Source organism: Streptopelia decaocto (assembly GCF_964273445.1).
Source record: "Streptopelia decaocto genome assembly, chromosome: 1".
Classification (NCBI taxonomy): domain Eukaryota; kingdom Metazoa; phylum Chordata; class Aves; order Columbiformes; family Columbidae; genus Streptopelia; species Streptopelia decaocto.
Window position 1 is genome coordinate 155,961,587 of NC_138663.1, and position 17,247 is coordinate 155,978,833.

The following is a 17,247-nucleotide window of genomic DNA, read 5'->3' on the forward strand; positions in this document are numbered from 1 at the left end:
CTCATACAGCTTGAAATAATTTTAGGAAAGAAATTTGAGTACCTTTGAAAATTATTTAAGAGTCCCATTTTCCATTTAAACTTTCTTTTCTATCTTCTGCTTCTTTGTGTGAAGCACAGATAGTTATTTTCATTTCAGTGTCTGGCAAAGAAGAGGTGGAGGGAAAAAACTAATCACAGTTAAAACTTTGTATTTTCTCTATGTAACAAAAGATAGGCACTTGCACAGAGTGAAGTAATTCAGGTTTAATGCTGAGCTTTTAATGAGTTGGCATAACTACATGGGTACTTTCCCTGAAAGGCTTAGGTTGATTATGGATAAATGGTTCTTTATTTTTCCTATAGAAGCTACAGTGTATCTTATACTATGTCTAAAGAACTGTAGTGCAGAGTAGTGATGAGGATTCTTACGGTTCAACAACAGTAGAATCTTTGTTATTCACAAGTGTCTGACCTGCTACAACATTTTATATTGACAAGAACACACGTCACAACCACCTGTATAGCAGAGTATAACTCTCACTTCCAGAATTAACTACTATTTTTAAAAGATATTTGCTAGCTACCTATCTGGGGGAAGGAGAGTGTGTGATTAAATGTATACTTTAACATAACTTAATACTGTGAGCCATAATCCTTCAAATCTACCCCAAACATTATACAGAGCAATAAGCCCTCAACGGATCAGCTCGTTCTCAACCAGTGAGCCAGGATATGTCTACAGCAGCAGGGCTGAAGGATCCAACACTTGACTGGAAGCCTGAATTCTAAAGAAAATTAGGTTTGTGGGGTCTGCCTGTCAATCCTCTTCTAATAACTTCCATTGCGCTTAGTCCAGAGTTATCAAAGTACAGGGGCCTCAAGCATGTTCAGTTTCTCCACGTTTCATAAAAATCATAATGGGTGTATAAATCACAGCAACCCTAAAGACACTTTTAGGGAGTTATCCAGCTCTCATCCATTCCACGTGGTGGTGGCTGGCCAGAGGAGAAGTCTGGGCAGGCCGTTCTCCAGGGAACATGCTCATAACTATGATCATATTCTGCTCATAGCAGAATAAAGTGACTCTGGAACAGGTGGCGAGCCAAAAAGCGAAGTGAGGAATATAGAGGGATCTTAATGAAGGTAACTTGCATGGGTCATAGGGAGGGACTGCAGTTACTAAAGCAAGGAGGTGTAGGAATGAGAAACAAACAAACAAACAAAAACAGAAAACAAGGCTCCATCAATTCCACTTCTCTTGTATAACTTCTGTTTCATTTGTATTTCATTTTTATGATTTATAGTTTATAAAGATGGCAACTGCAACAAGCATATGAGTTTGCCTGTGTCTTCATACATACATCTGTACATATACACACACATGTATAAAACACGACATACAAAACAAGCTACCTAAGACATTCTGCTACTTAAAATGCCTTATAGCAGAATAAATACTCAGGACACAAGAAAGCGACCGCCAAAGTACTACTAACAATAGTGGTGCAAATAAGCGTATTATATATGCAAATATTTGCATATATAACGCTTGTGCACGCCTCAATCATGCAAGTAGTGACCAGCTGATTACCTAAAGTTATGAGCAGCTGTGGTCAGTGGCTACACCCACATTTATAATGGCAAAATCCAGGCCATCGGAAAAAGCAACTGTTTCAAAAACAACTACAGTGAAGACTGATAGCCTTTTCCGGCTTCTGAAACATTTTGGTTGAATCCCTCATTACCATACTCCCTGACATTTTATTCTCTTGTCTGCAAAGTCACTGCACCACTCGCAGATGCTGATCCCTTGAAATATGATGTCTTTTTGCACGCTCCTTTCTTACAAAAGAAAGATTGGCCTTTTGTGCGGATCTGCAATGGCAGGCTGCTAAAAATAAGGATGCAATAGCCACTTAGGTAGATCAATTTAGCATGATGAGAAAACTACAGAACAAGGAGATATCCACTTCATACACACACCCTCCCCAAAATTGCAGATTAATAAAAAAAAATACTGTTGTATTTAGGAACTGTTTTAAATTGAAGTGCTAAAATAACCCTCCAAAGAAGCAGACTGGAGATAAATTATGCAACTGTAGCTGATTTGAATCATATTTGAGGGAACAAGGGAACTCTCCAGAACAGGTATTTGCTCTGCAGTTCTTCACATTAATTAAAACAGAACAGAAGGTCATAGTAAAAGCTGCTATACTATAAAATGCAAAATAATAAAAACCTAAGAAATAGGCTTATTTTAAAATGGAAAATAAAAGGAATGAGGGACTTCTGTATGTGTTGTGTAGTTCGTGAGGAAATGTTAATCATTATAGTTGTATTGACACAAGTGGTGATGAGGTGATTTATAGCAGCTGTGCATCTGGCTGTGTGGATATATATATATTTGACCAGAACTGATGATATCAGCAGACTTCCACTGAACAAATGAAATTCCAGTTATAAAACATAGATCAAGGATGTGCAGATGTGTAAAAAATGTCAGCAGAGGACCTACTAAGACAAGTATCTGATGTGAACAGGCCATTAATAGAAATAAATACATCAGCAAATATGATAAAGTCAAACCCTCTGCAGAACAAAATGTAACTTAGAGATGTGAATGTGATTCAACTGGTTTAAGTCTGGCAATTGGCATAGTTAGTCCGGTGAGGCAAATCTCAACCTTGATTCACAGAACCTTACATATATTTACATATGCTTAAATAAAATTCTTACATATGTGCAAATTTAAGCTTGAGCTGAAACTTCATTTACTTCATTGGAATTTATAGAAGACAGAAGATTACATAATAGGCTGCTTTTCCTAACTAGGGATTTTTTTTCTGTAAATTGAGCCCCTGATCTGAGTTGGGATCCTTCCATTAGTAAACACAAATTACTTAAATATCTATATTGTGATCTCAGGAAGACTGTTGGATTTGGAAAGATCAGAAAGATAGCTGACAAGTATTTGACTTCATAATACATATTAGGGATAGTTTGGGGAGTGTAATTTGAAACAGTAAGGAAATGTGATAGTCATCAACCAGTACTTCCTCATCATTAATTAATGTGGCAAACCAGCCATTTTTAAGAAGTGATACAAATCTCAACGCTTTGGATTTTAGGAGCAGAAAACCTAGAAAGCATGCTGTTAGAGATTATCTCACATTTTATCTTGCATTTGTGAGGCAGTCTGACCAAAAAGTCAAAAAGACATGTTTCACATCTGCCATTTCATGAATACAAGGCACAATTTACTGCTTTGCATGTCATGGTCTTTATGTATTTATTTTAGCTCTCATAACAAAGGGACCAGAAGTTTCTGATCGGTGAACAGACCTTTACGTGTTTGGTGACAGCTGGTCACCAGCTTTCTACCACTTCCCAATCCAGAATCACCTCAGATGCTCTGTGGTAGCTGTTGAACAGGCTCAAGTTACAAGACTACCACCTTAAAAGCAGGAGCTTCACATATACTTGAATAATATACCAGCCTGGAAATTGTGCTGGTTCAGCTGCTGCCTCACAAGCAGCTGAGCTGCCCACGTCCTAGCAGCAGATGTTTCAAAGCAGGTGTCAAGCAGACAATTACAGGTGGCCACCAGTAAAGCTCTCCCAAAGTAGCATTTCCACTGGAGAGTTAAAGCCTCAAGGGAGCTATAAAATAACCTTGTTAATTTGACACTTGATAATGCAAACATCTTCAAAAATCTCACTCCAAATTATATGTCTCTGCCTGGCCCACAGCCAGTATTTCTCATCCAATTTCAGTATATCAAGACTTTATTGTTTTTAGGGAAGCTTCTGCCGAACATTTGGTGGTACAGTTCAGCATTTAATCACACTTTCTTACAAGAAAACCGCAACGATGAAGCGCACGAATAAAGTACGCTTGATAGAGCCTTTTTATTCCTTCCTCATGGTATGGGTTCTGCAAAAGCTCGGCAGGACCAGGACCTCAGAAGAAAGACAAGAGCGGGTATCAGGAAGGCGCTCTGCTGAGGTGCCCGAGAGCTCACCCCGCCAGGCAGCCCGCGGCGCCCACAGCGCCCACTCAAGGCAGCGAGCACCATCCCCCCCCGCCTTTGTAGCATGTTTTCTTCGAGGGGATTCTCGGTTCGCGTAAGCCCGTCGCGGCGGGAGCCTCGCCGCTGAGGGCGGAGCGGGGGCTCGGAGCACGGGCTCGCTCGCTGCCCGGGGCCAAGCAGGCCCCCAGCCCGCCCCGGCTCACCCGCCGTTAACGGTCAAGCCAACGGTCGCGGCGGCGCGAGAGGGCAGGGCGAGCCGACCCCGCCCCTCTCCCCCCGCGGCCGGCCAGGTGCGCGGGACGACGGCCGCCACGCAGGGGCAGGGCCCACCCGCCAGCGGGCGGGAGCACCCTGGGAACAGGGTGCAGGCGGGACCCAGCTTTGTGCGAGGCGTCGGGGCGCTGACTTCGGGGTGGAGGGGCACGACTCGCACCAGCCCCACTGCTACCGCAAGTGATCTTCTCGCTCCGCTTCCTCGGCCCGGCCTGCCGCGCGTCACCGCCACCGCCACCAATGGGCGCGCGGAGCTGCCCCGGGTGGGCGGGGAGAAGGAGGGGTGGGACGGCGAGCAGCCAATGAGCTCTGAGAATGTTTCTCGGAGGCGAAGCCGCCGTGGCCCCTCCCACTTCGGCCGCTCGGCTGGGCGCTCGCCGGGCGGGAGAGTTTCGCACCCGGGTGGGAGATGCCGCACGGGCTCCTTCTCCTCACAGGTGACGCCGGGCAGGGCTGCGCCGGGCGCGGTGGGGACTTGCCCTGGCCGCGTTCGCTGCCGGGAGCGCTGACGGAACCGGCCCGGACGGACCGGGGGGAGCGGGTGGGACTGAGGGACGGGACGGGGCGTGATGCCCTACTCGGCGGGGCCGGCGCTGCCGCCAGGACAAAAGAGCAGCCGCAAGTGGGGCAGGGCCGCTGCGAAACTCCTGGTGGGGCTCGCTTTGCCCGCCCCGCAGCCTCGTCCCTGCCTCCCTCCCTCCTTCCCTCTCTGCCCGCCCGCCGCTGCCCTGCCGGGCGGGCTCCTTCCCCGGAACCGGGCGTGCGGGACGCCCTCAAGTTTGCGGCGATCCGCGCACAGCCCTTGTGACCCTCGGTGCTCGCCGCAGGGTCGGACAGGGGGACGGGGACAAGCCTCCCCGTGGCGCCGGTTCTCTCCGGCGGGACCCATGGCGCCGGAGCCGTGCCCCCCCCACCCCCGCCCCGGGGGTGTCCGCAGGGGGTCGGCCGGGGGCGGGGGTGCTCTCCGAGGGGTCGTCTCGGGCTCTTCTGTCCCTGGGGAGGGCGGTGGCGGTGAGGTGGCGCCCTCCCTGCCGCCGCTTGGCACCGTGTCAGCCGCTCGGCACCGGGAGAGCCCTTGGGGCCGCCGCTCAGAGGGGCCGCGGGGGCGTCGCGGACCGTCGTGGGTGCTCGGACCGGCTCGGTGGTTAACGTGATGCCCGGGTAAGGGACCCTCCACCGGCCTGGCCTGCTCTCCAGCACCGCAAGGGAAGGGCTGCCGGCAGATGCGTATCAGAGAAATAGAACAAGTGTAATGGGAGAAACTTTCTGGGCAAAAAGAATTTTGAATAGCGGGCACTGATGCTGTATCTGGGCTGTTACGAGCAATGCAATACACTTCCATCTGACTAACAGCCTTGCTTTTAGTTTTTGGTTTTGTCAAACTGAAAGCACAAAAGTGAGTTGCTTTGAAAAAAAGGTTTTGCTCTTCAAGTGGCTGATCTGCTTTGCTCTCCTAAGGAGCATCATTCTGAGGTTGCACAGCTCGATGTTACCGACTTTATCTGAATTTGGGAGCACTGTTATATAATCCCCCAAAAGAGAAGGGGCACCGGTGTGACAGGGAGTGCTGTCTGTCCGTGTGCATGTGTGTGTACAGAGATAGGGAATATGTGGAGACTGGAATTCAGCATTGCAAACAGAGAGCTACAAAGCAGTTGCCTTAGCAGCTCTGTTCAGCAGTCTGTTCAAGAAGCAGAACGACTATAGCTTTTTCCTAGATTGTATGAAGACATTACATGCAATGATTTAAAAAGCCAATAAATAAGAAAGTGTGAAGCTGGGCATCTGTATGTGCCTATGATTCTTGGGGCTTACACATAAAAACTTTCTATTCTGCCCTGCTTTTACTATAGTTTTCTGTCTGTAACCTCCTCCCCATGCCATTTATAGCAGCACTTGATAATAAGACCATTCAACAACACTGTCAGAGTACCACAGAGGCAGAGTAGCTCTCCAGGCAGGGGGCTGGCTTTGGAGCATCAGAAGAGACCCTTCCAAGTAAAGGTGGCTCATGGTTAAACCTCCAGCCTCAGTATCTTCACACTGATCTATCACTCAGCGCTGCTGGGTTGTGTGGTCTTTTTCAACTCCCTCAACAACCTCATAAGCCCATGAATACAGGAGTGGAATTTAGCCTGTACTGTGCTTGTGGGGTGCAGAGTGATCTAGTGTACACTACTTGGATCTTAGTTGTATGTATCTTTTCTCATTGTTTGAATTGTTGAGATTTCAGGCCTAGTCCATTAACTGCTGTTAGTATATGTTTACCTGTGATGTTTGTATGAATTCCCTGTGGGCTATGTGTAAGACTAGGTCCTTTAATCTGATTAACAGGAAAGAGCTGAGCTCTTTTTGCTATTGATATTTGTTTTTCACACTCAGAAGGAAATTCTAGTGCTCGTCACTCTCTTAAGAACTTTATATATGTGTCACAGTTCCTGTGATGTGCCTGTTATACTTGAAAAGAATAGTAAGAAAGAGAAAAACTGATTTGCTCAAGGTTTTAGAACTTACCTGTGCCAAAGCTTTAACTTAAAGTCTAATTTTTTTTTTGCTTTATCTCTTTGCTCTGACCATGAGCAACTGTGCTGTTCTTCCACATCTGAAGTAAAAAATTATGTTTAGATATGTTCCAGTAATTATGAAACACAGTGAGAGTGAATTAGTTAGGTTGCATGAAACTTCATTCTTGTCTCCCAAGCTGATTCTCCATTTTAAAATTCTTTTTTAAGTGAAATGCAACTATAACTGTGTATTTGTATGTATTTCTTTCAGATTTGCAACCAACATAATGCTGAAGCTCCCAACTTGGAACAAGCACTTCACAGAATGGCACAAACAGAACCTAATCTGGACCATGACATATCATGGTTGCTCCTTCCATCATACTGGGCTAAAATGGTTGTGGCGTTAATTTCCTTCCTCTGTTTTGCAAACAGCTATGATGGAGATTTTGTCTTTGATGATTCTGAAGCCATCATCAATAATAAGGTTTGTCTCTCTTCTTTCCCTCCATGTACTTTGACAGAAATGGTCATAGGACAAGAAATCATGAGAACATTTGATCTTAGTAGGCCCAAAATATTCATCCTAGTAAAGAGCTTCCTTCTGATATTATTATTATTTTTTTTAACTTCTCTGTTTTGTTTTATTGTTTGTTTTTTTTTTAAAGTAAGCCTTATTTAAGGTCAACAAACAAGCTGTACAGCAGTGTTCTACCGAAAAGCTAGAAGCATAAGCATGCTTAACAAAATCTTATTCCTAAAGCTATTTTAATAACATGACTTGGGTTCTAATGCATAAACAAAAGAGTGAAAAAAATTAAACAGGTTGGGTTTTTTTCTTCAGAATGTGTCCCCTTTCGTTCTTTTGCAACTGAGGTGCTCTGCTTAACAAGTGTTGATGTCTGATCAAGGAGAAGGGAGCTCTTTTTGTCATGTCAAGTGGATTTTGTCTGCTTGTCATCTAGGAAAGCATTATCTAGAGTTGCAGCAAATTTGGATGTGATGTTTAGTAACGCTCATTCGCAGGATACCTGTACATCAAAACTGCCTATAGATCTAATTTTATGCTCATTTCCAAGTCAGTGAGAGTATGCAGTAGATGTTTCTAATACCCACTGATTTTAATAAGAGATGTTTTCATTATATTCTCAGGGTGACAGATGAATAAACTTACCTCTGGTTGCAAGGCACATAATGCATCACTAAGCGATTGTAGAGTGCAGGGGTTCTCCAGCTATGGTTTATGCTATGAAAATGTTAACAGAAGCAAGGAAAGCGTCCTTTTCCTCTGTTCCTTTCCCACTGATTATTTCTGTGACTAATGTATTTTTTTCAAATAGAGGCAGGGTATTGTGCTGTATTTTAAAATGGATCATACATGCAGTGAACAGTCCTTGAAATACTTAGAAATTAACATGTGACTCAAACTAGCTGAAATTCTTCTGACTTTGAGGAGTTGAGTGTCTGCACTTGCTGAGACACTTCATAGATTTACATGTAGAAGTTAGTGAGCCTGTGCTCATGGGTGAGTCTTGGTGTTACTCAGCAGCTCTTACGCTTTTCTGGAAGGTACTTGTTAAATGTTTGGAAAGAGAAACACAGAGTAAAAAGAATCACCCACATCTGTTGCTTCTGTTTTCCTGAAGCCATGGGGGTACAGGGACAATAATCTAGAGACTCACACTGCTAGAAGAACACAACTCACTTTTTTTTGCATTGCACAAGATTTAGAGGCAACTTACCACAATGTGGCTTTTAGAATCCCACAGAATTAGTGTTTCCTTAGGCAAATTTATATTGTGTAAGTCATCATACCTTGAGTTATAAATATATGGGGGAAAATACAGCTGACAAATTGGAAATAAATCTCAAAGCTTCTGAGAGAATACTAGAAACAAATTAAGAACCTACAGCGATTTATTTGTTATTTTTTAAGAAGCATTATATTTTAAATTACACAGCTCCTGGCAATATTTCATTCTGCAAAGTTTTATTTGGGGTGCAATTATAATATTTTAACTTCCTGAAAGAACAAGCATTGAAACACTGAAACATTGAAACAAGGCTTTTTTTTTTTTTTTTTTTGCATATGTGCAATTTCTACACTTCTAATCTTTATACATTTCTTTTGGTTTTTACTTTCAAAATGCTTCAGCTTATCTATGCAACACAACAACCTGCAACAGGATTATAGCTGTTGGCGATACTGAGAAATTCAACCAACTGCTTAAATAGATTAATTTATACCTAGTCTGTATGTTTGAAAAACTGTGAGGCTTATTCTATTTTTTGCATCAAAATCCTCTATTATTCCCTAGAAATTAAATGAGATTTTTGTGACAGTATCATTTTTAACACAGGGGTCATATGAGTATATGGAAATACAAAATCCACGAGAAAAATGCAGAGATAATGAGTTTACCAGTTTAATCACTGTACTACTATTTTCTTGGGTGCCACACAGTGATCTTCTTGTTAATTTCCTAGCTCTCACCACCACCCCAATCTTTCAATTATTTTTTTTAGTGAAAGATACACTGTTAGTTGACCCCTATGCCTACCACATCATGGAACATTCTATTATTAGGTTTTATTTTGGTTCAAGGCTGTTTTCCAGATGCTTTCTTGTCATTTTTAGGAGCATTTTAACAGGTACACAGCAGTTACTTTTGTCTTTATTTACTGGCCTGGCAAGACAAACAATTGGATTAGGAGGAGCTTCAGACATAATGCATCATTTCCATAAACCTTTATACAGAAAAACTGACCTTTCTTCAAGTATTGAACTCTTCTGCCTGTAAACTGCTGCTAATCAAATATTTAGAGATTCTTTGGTATCTACTTTCAGTTCTTATAGAGAAAATCATACTTAACTTTTAAACAGCTGTGTCTCTTAGAGCAAACCATTCCTATTTTAGGGTAAGTCCACCGAGTGGGAAAATTAATGTAAATTACTTTCTCTCACAGAACTTGGATACAAAAGCAAGACACATGACTGAAGATTTCTAGGTCATATGGAAGTGTAATCTCATCACTAAGTAATTCCATGTATTCAGCTTTTCCGGCATTCTTCCTGTGGAAGACAAAAGAAGACTGATTCTACAGGAAAGGGAAATCTAGCCTTGCACATCTCAAATATATCTCCCGTCTCAAGTTATTGAAGACCATCAGTGACACAGAAGGCATACTTTAAAAATTTTAATACTAAAAAAAGTCTCTCATAGCCCCTTTCTTTGGCAAATGTACATAAGGAGCTGTGCTGTTGGTTCGGAAAACTATCTGCAGAGTGTAAAGACTTCAATAGGTGTTGGTATACAACCCAGTCACAACTTGCCCCTGGAAAAGCAGGCCATATTGATTGATGTAGTGGGCTGCTGGCTGAGCGCACTCCTGCTCTGAGAGTCAAATTGTGACCTTTAGGCTTTGTGTGTACCAGTGGGGAACAGAACAGGAATTTAAAATTGCAGTCCTGGGAGAAGAAAGAAATTTGTAGCTATTGTTAGGCAGTAGAAACATTGGTGAGAGAGTAAAGGAACTTTGCACCTCTGTAATTCTTAAGCCCAATAGGATCCTCTGTGAGTCTGGATTTCTTAAGATTTTCCCTGAGAATGCCTTAATTTACAGCTGCAATGTAGAACTTTCAAAGACTACAGTGTTAGCCCTTCTCTCTTTTCTGTGTATTGATTACTAGGCTATTAGAGAGTGCTTCACTTCATTTGACAGTGTGCTAGGATTTTTAGCCCACTTCTACTTGCTTCTTTTTTTTTTACCATGTTGCCTAATATTGGCCAAACTTGATCAAGTGATAGAAATAAATCTCATCCTTGATTTTTGGATAGATGGAAGTCAGAATATGTCAAGAGAAATGCAAGGAAAACGGGATTGTTTTAAGTTCAGTTTAGAAGCAGGCAATGAGTGTGATCCAGACATTGGCTGTACCTTGGGACTAGCAGTGGTATGTATTCTCTCCTGCCTTGTTGGCAGGCCACCAGTGTCAGCTAAGGATGAGGTGGAAGGTACTGGAAACCAAAGGAGGTGCTCAAGATATTGCAGAGGCAAGTGAGATGGTAGCAGCGTTTGAGAGGAACTGGAGTTAGTAAACCAAAGGAATTGTGATCTGGGAATTTTGTAAGTATATTGAGATGTAAGAGTAGTAAGACAAAGGTCACCAGGCTTTTTAAGACCTTTCACGGTTTTAGCAGCCTGGTTTGTCTGCTTAGTTGTGTTTGTATTGGCTTGTTAATCTGTTTTAGTTTGTGGGTCTCTTGAACAAATTCAGGGCAGAAAGCAAGGGTAGAGTAACCTGTGGTTGACTGCAGGTGTGATACCAGCACTCATATGAAAGCTATTCATCACTAGTACAGTTTTGTTTTTAGGTTCTGTCTTAAGTGTACTTAACCTGCATATTTGTTGTAGCATAAATTGATATTTAATTGCCCCAGGGAAGCAGGAGAAGAGGGCCAAGTAGAAGATGAACATGTTAGTTTGAGCTTCCCAGCATGTCCTCACAGAAGACTGAGCTGGATGTTACCAAGGTCAATTTCTTCAAAAAGGTGGCTTCCTTATTTTTTTCCCTCCCAAGCATATGTTTTCCATTCAATAGTCTAGGATGTCTGGATTTTTTCCATTATCAACATGGCTTAAAGATAAAAGGAAAGAGTAGACTTTTACTTTGCAGTGGTTTTTTAGTAGTCCCCTAGCCCACCACAAATTAAAAAAATTAATTACTTTCTGTCTTCTGCTATTGATCTTTTAGAGCAGTATATAGAGATTTTGATTTTTTGTTTCATGTATTAACAATTTTTTTTAAAAAGCTATTTGAATAGTGTCCTATGTGAACTAAGGCTTCAAAAAGAGCTAATTGTTGTTTTCTGTCTTTGGTCTCTTTGCTTTCATGCTTTCATTAGTAGTTGTGCTACTGACACTGATAGAAAAATAGTTGTTTGCAGCAGTTTGTAGTTGGCCTCCTTTCCAAGATAACCTAGACCTAACATCAAAGGCTTTTTACAAAACTATAAGGTAAAGGTTTTTTTTAATGTGTTTCATTTCTCAGCTATTAACCAGATTATCAATGGATGTGAATACTTACAGTTGTACAAAGTTTCATGTAGCTTTGCCTGCTTACAGAATCCAAGCATCCTGGCCTTTATGATGACAGGCATCCAAGATGTGACCTTCATTGCAAACTTGGGTACCTTGTCAAATGTCAGTAGGGAGCCAACAAAACACCTGCTATGTCTATGTTAGTGTGAGCTTGTACTAGTTAGAACTTTTGTGTTTTAGCTTCTAAGAACAAAACAGAAATGTTAAGAATCTAATAATTTATCATGTTTTCTTTTAGGACCTCAGGGCAGAAACCCCACTTGGTGACCTGTGGCATCATGACTTTTGGGGTAGCAAACTCAGCAGCAATACCAGTCATAAATCATATCGACCACTAACTGTCCTAACTTTCAGGTGAGACTTCCTTTTTACTCAAGGTCTGAATTTTTTTAGCACATATTGGCTCAATTGATTATAGGGAGGAGGCAACAGAAAAGGAGAAACAAAGTATCTGGAGTGTAGTTGGATACCTTTCCTGAATATGATTTTCCTGTTCACTACCTTAATCTCCAATTGAGTTTTAATTTTCAAATTGTTTCTTTCCCAAAGTATACCTTATTTTGACATTCGGTATTTCAGCTACCTTACGGAGATTACATCTTATGCTCTTACATACGTTGGTACTAGGGGCAGTATGGTTCAGTATGTAGGTCACATCATCAAAGAACTAGGAGGTGTACGTTCCCTTCACTTAGCCATGCTGCCACTTATACTACTATTGTAGTTCCTCTTCTCTGCTTTCCTAGTGACCTGTCAAATGATTTTTTTATAAATAGCACCAATCTACTGTGGCCTTTTGCCACTAGGTCACTGAATAGTCTTCCCACCTCTTCCCCCCTGATATTCTAACTTTGAGTGTTCCTGTGAGAATCCTACTGAGGTGTCTCGCTTGTATATATAACTTGCTGGTTTTCTCAAATAACTAAAGGTTTATGAGGATTACTTCTGGAGATACTTAGCTCATGTTTTTTGCACAAAAATTTGAGCTAGCAGTAGACCATGCAGGAATTTGGCACAGTAATGCCGAGAGTGTTTGAAAACTTGGTCTTAAGCTTCTTTAATTTCCCCATGCAACTCAGTGTTGTGGATGAGGAACTGGCACTGATTCTGCAGTTGTTTCCAGTCTAAGCCAGGAACTAGGCAATAGTGGAAGAAGTACCCCCACTCTTAGTCCTCATATTTAAGCAAAAACTTGGACTCTTAAATGCACTGTCAATGTTTTAAATACTTAGCACTGTGGCTTTCACTGTCGGTTGGGGTTTCTTCACATTTTCTTCAAGGAAAATATGCAACTGAATAGAATGTGTCAGAGTCTTAAACCTATTAAAGCTTTCAGTGCATTACACAGCACATGCTTTCCTTTCTTCTCAAGGTCTCTGTGGTATATTCCATCTGTAGTAACATCTTGGTTAGTTTAAAGAGCAAAGTGGGATACAGTCATTACTATATCTGAAAATATAGATGAGCATGTGGAAATGGTCCATAAAATGCCATTTTCACAAGTAAGAGATTGGTTTTCTTAATTTCCCTGAGCTCTGACTTTTATGTGTATCACTTTTATAATAGGTTAGGCTTTTTAAATAGATTTCACTTAAGCCAGATGCAGGCTGACCAGATTAACTGTATAAAATTCCCTATTCAAACTAGGTTTCTGTGTATCTCACTTACTGATAGAAGTATACAGATGATAACAAGATGTTTTTGCCTTTTCTTCTCCCTCTCCGTTTTACCACAGAGTTCCTATCTTGAAAAGTGTTTTATATTGAGTTTTTACTTACATTTTGTTCTGGTTCCAATACTTGAATGAAACTTCTCTCTAACCAGTCTCACAAATTGTTACTAAGATGTGCTAACTGACTTCCTTCTGGATTGATACTGGATTGTACCCAAATGGTTTCCATGTTGTCTGTCCAAGTGCTAGGATGTTTTTCAGCTAGAATGTTAGTGGAAATCATAGTCTCAGTGCATATTAGTTTCCTCACTGTGTGGATTTAATTAAAATTATTTCTTCAGGTTGTTTTGGGACATAGTTTCTCTTAAGCCCAAGGATATTCCCCCTGTAGGTTGGGTTGTTTATCCATGGGACACTCCTGCTTTCCAACATTGAAATTATATTGCTGATTAAGAGTCAGTTCTAACTAGCCACAGGTATGATTACAATAATAGCATTAACATATGTCTTTGGAGAGGATAAATATTATGCTGAATGTGATATCCCATATGAATACCTTTGAGTAAAGATCAGGACATTGTTTCTAGGCTGCTGTGGTGGTTAAGTGCTGATGGCAATACCATGCATGCTGGGGTTTGCTGATATTTCCCAGCCTTTTTTTGTTTGTTTTTGGTTTGGTGTGTTTGTGTGGGTGGGTGGATTTTGTTTGGTTTTGTGTGTGTGTCTAATATCTTGCTATAGATTTGTTTAGGTTTTCTGGTTGCATATCTCAAACTACTGATGTAATTTCTAGCCTTAATATTTTTGTTTCTATATAGAATTAATTACCTTTTTGCTGGAGGCTTCTACCCAGTTGGTTTCCATGTCATCAATATAATACTGCATTGTACTATCTCAGTGCTGATGGTTGATGTGTTCTCGATTTTATTGGGTGGACTGCAATTCACTAATAAAGGAAGAAGGCTAAACCTGGCTCCAAAGACATCTCTTCTAGCTGCTTTGCTGTTTGCTGCACATCCAGTGCACACCGAATGTGTAAGTACTGAAAAGTAGCTCCAATGATTTATCTCGTAGAAGTTATCACCCACCTTGACTAATTAGTTCTGACATAGCCTTGTAGTCTACACATTGCTTTTATATATTCATAACACTTCTCTTGGCACATGTCTTAGGAGAACAATCAAATATTATGGTTAGTACGTCCAAAAGCTTGTAATTCCACAGGGTTGGACCTTATTAGGGAAGATAAATTGAATCATTTAAGTACAATAACTGAAGAAGAATAGCCCTAACCTACAGAATTTCCCTAATTACTGGATTAAGAATTAATTACCAGAAACATTAGCTCATGAGCAGCCGAGGAGAATGGAAGATAAACTGAGTGCAAATGCATGACCAGTTTTTATTTTCACTTTCTTTGATTAAAAAAAAAAAACAACAAGGAGATGGAAAATTGGGGCGTGGCATTTTATGAACTCTGCATGTGATTGTGTTAGAATACTGCATCCAGTTTTGAACCCGTGCTACAAGGGGGACACTGGGAAAAATGCAGAGGGCTTAAAAGAGCCATGAAAATGATTAAAGGACTGGAAATCATCCTTTGTCATGAGAGATCAAACTCCACTGGTTTATATTTTTAATATGAAGGAGAAGATTAAAGGATTTTTTTATCACAGTCTGTAATTATGTACATGGGGAACACAAATTTGATAGTAGTGGTCCCTTTAATAGTGCAGACAAAAGCATAACAGTGGTTGGAAGCTGAAACTGTAAAGATGCAGAATAGAAACATGGCACACGCGTAGCAACCAATTAAAATACCTGACCAAAAGTCAAAGTCCTTGTGTGGAAATTCTAGTGAAGAGGAGGTGGTTTTCTTAAAAAGCTCTTTTTCTCTCACAGCTAAGAAAATCGTATGGCCTTATGCTGGTGTGCTTGCTGTTTGTGGTCCCAGATTGATTCATCTTTTAGTAATTAATAAATGAAATATAAAATAAATCACAATGCAGGAATCATTTTTTTCAGAGCTTGGAAGGACTGAGCTACTGAAACAGTACTAACTTCAAATTTGATCTTTGTGCTAGTAATGAACCTTGAATCCTCACTGCATCTTACTCTATATACATGGCACTGATTTTTCATTTATTCGCAATATGCCATGGTTTGGGCTTTTTTATTTGCTTTGCACATGATTGATGGGGAAGAGGTTATGGAAAGCTATACCTCTTAGGTGACTGGGGACGCTGCATGTATTGGAAACCTACAGGTGGTGAAAAGTTATGTGTTAGCAATTTGGCACCTTGACAGTGTGGCTAAAACATCCTGCCAATCATTCTCCGGTGTTTGCTTGCCTGCAGAATAGCACATTGTGCTAGTGTCAAAAGGGCCCCTGGTATTTGTTCTCCAAAACCAGTTCTAGATGTCAAAGTGAAAAGCAGAAAAAGTCTTCAGTGCTTTCTTTTGATGGTCTGATGTATAAAGAGAAATCTTACTTGAGTCTTAACTTTGTAGTAGGCTTACTATTGACTCCTTTATCAATATCCATAATTATATTCTTCATTCCATTTGACTCTAAAAATTTATTTAAATCAGCAAGCAAATGTTAATAAGACCCTTTTCATGTCAAATAAATAACAAATGACATGGTCTGCTTGCATGTATGAGGTTTGAAGGCTTGCATATGCTTTGGGCGAACACTGACAGAAGAGGAAGTAGCATTCTTACATACCGTGTCTCTTCTAATCATTTACACAGTGGATAGTAGATCTTGCAGCACTGTAGCAGTCACGATACTGCTATGGCTCTAGGATGAGTGTGTGTCAGGCATCATCTCCTCAAAAAGCATTTCTCATGATTTTAAAGCTGTGAGTTTTAAGTATCATGACATTCTCTTTTTGAGATGAGATGACATATTTTGACATAAAATTGTGAAGAATCTGTCTGTTTGCTGCTTTGGATTTTGGTATATACAGCACAAAACAAACTGTCATGTAAAACCGATCTTGAAAAGTTTAATGCTTTCAGTACCTATGTAAGAAAAACATCTGTCATTATCATTTTTCTACCTACAAGTAAACACTTGTGGTGTGGTTCTCTCTTCTAAAAATACTTATTCTTTGTAACACTTGAGTGATGAAGTACTAAATGAAACGTGGATGTAAGAATATACCTAATACTTATTTAAAACTATATTTTTTTTAGTTTACCTTGTTACCAAGGGCTATGGGCCTGATCCTGCATTTGAAATAATGTGCTACTAGATTAATCTGAGGCCCTATATGTTATTAGCCCCTTAATCTCTTTATTGTAACAAGTTGGCATTTACTTTCAAAACTGTCTCAGTTCACCTTTACTTTTAGCTCATTAGCTGAGCACAGCCGCTGAAACAGAATGACACTTCATTATTATAACCTTTCAAAGCACCCCACAGCTATTGGGTTAATTCTTGTAATTCCTCTGTAAGATAGAAAAAGACACAGAGAAGTTAGGTGCATGGCTTTGGATAAATCAGTAAGTTTTTCTCACCTGAATTTGGGAGTCCAACAGTTTCTCCTTTTATGATGCTTGAGTGAAGCTGAGGGTGAAGTGGGAGAGAATCTCTTCAGTGGATTCAGTTCTATTCTCATACCTCTACACTTCTCTTTCTCTCTCTGATGTTTCCTAAGAGAGAGTCAGCGGGTGCC

At 40.9% G+C, this 17,247-nt stretch overlaps 1 protein-coding gene across 3 annotated transcripts in view; it reads left to right on the plus strand.

Moving 5' to 3' along the window:
• The first annotated feature begins 4,632 nt into the window (after positions 1-4,632).
• TMTC4 (transmembrane O-mannosyltransferase targeting cadherins 4) overlaps positions 4,633-17,247 on the plus strand; it is a 58,033-nt gene continuing 45,418 nt past the window's right edge. For 2 of the 3 annotated variants that reach the window (XM_082058319.1, XM_082058320.1), the window contains exons 1-4: positions 4,633-4,722; positions 7,061-7,276; positions 12,131-12,246; positions 14,383-14,599. In XM_082058319.1, coding sequence (XP_081914445.1) covers positions 7,115-7,276; positions 12,131-12,246; positions 14,383-14,599 — 495 coding nt within the window. In that variant the 5' untranslated portion in view covers positions 4,633-4,722; positions 7,061-7,114. Of the gene's footprint in view, positions 4,723-7,060; positions 7,277-9,808; positions 9,972-12,130; positions 12,247-14,382; positions 14,600-17,247 lie in introns of those variants that run through there. The other variant, XM_082058321.1, reaches the window with a different exon arrangement.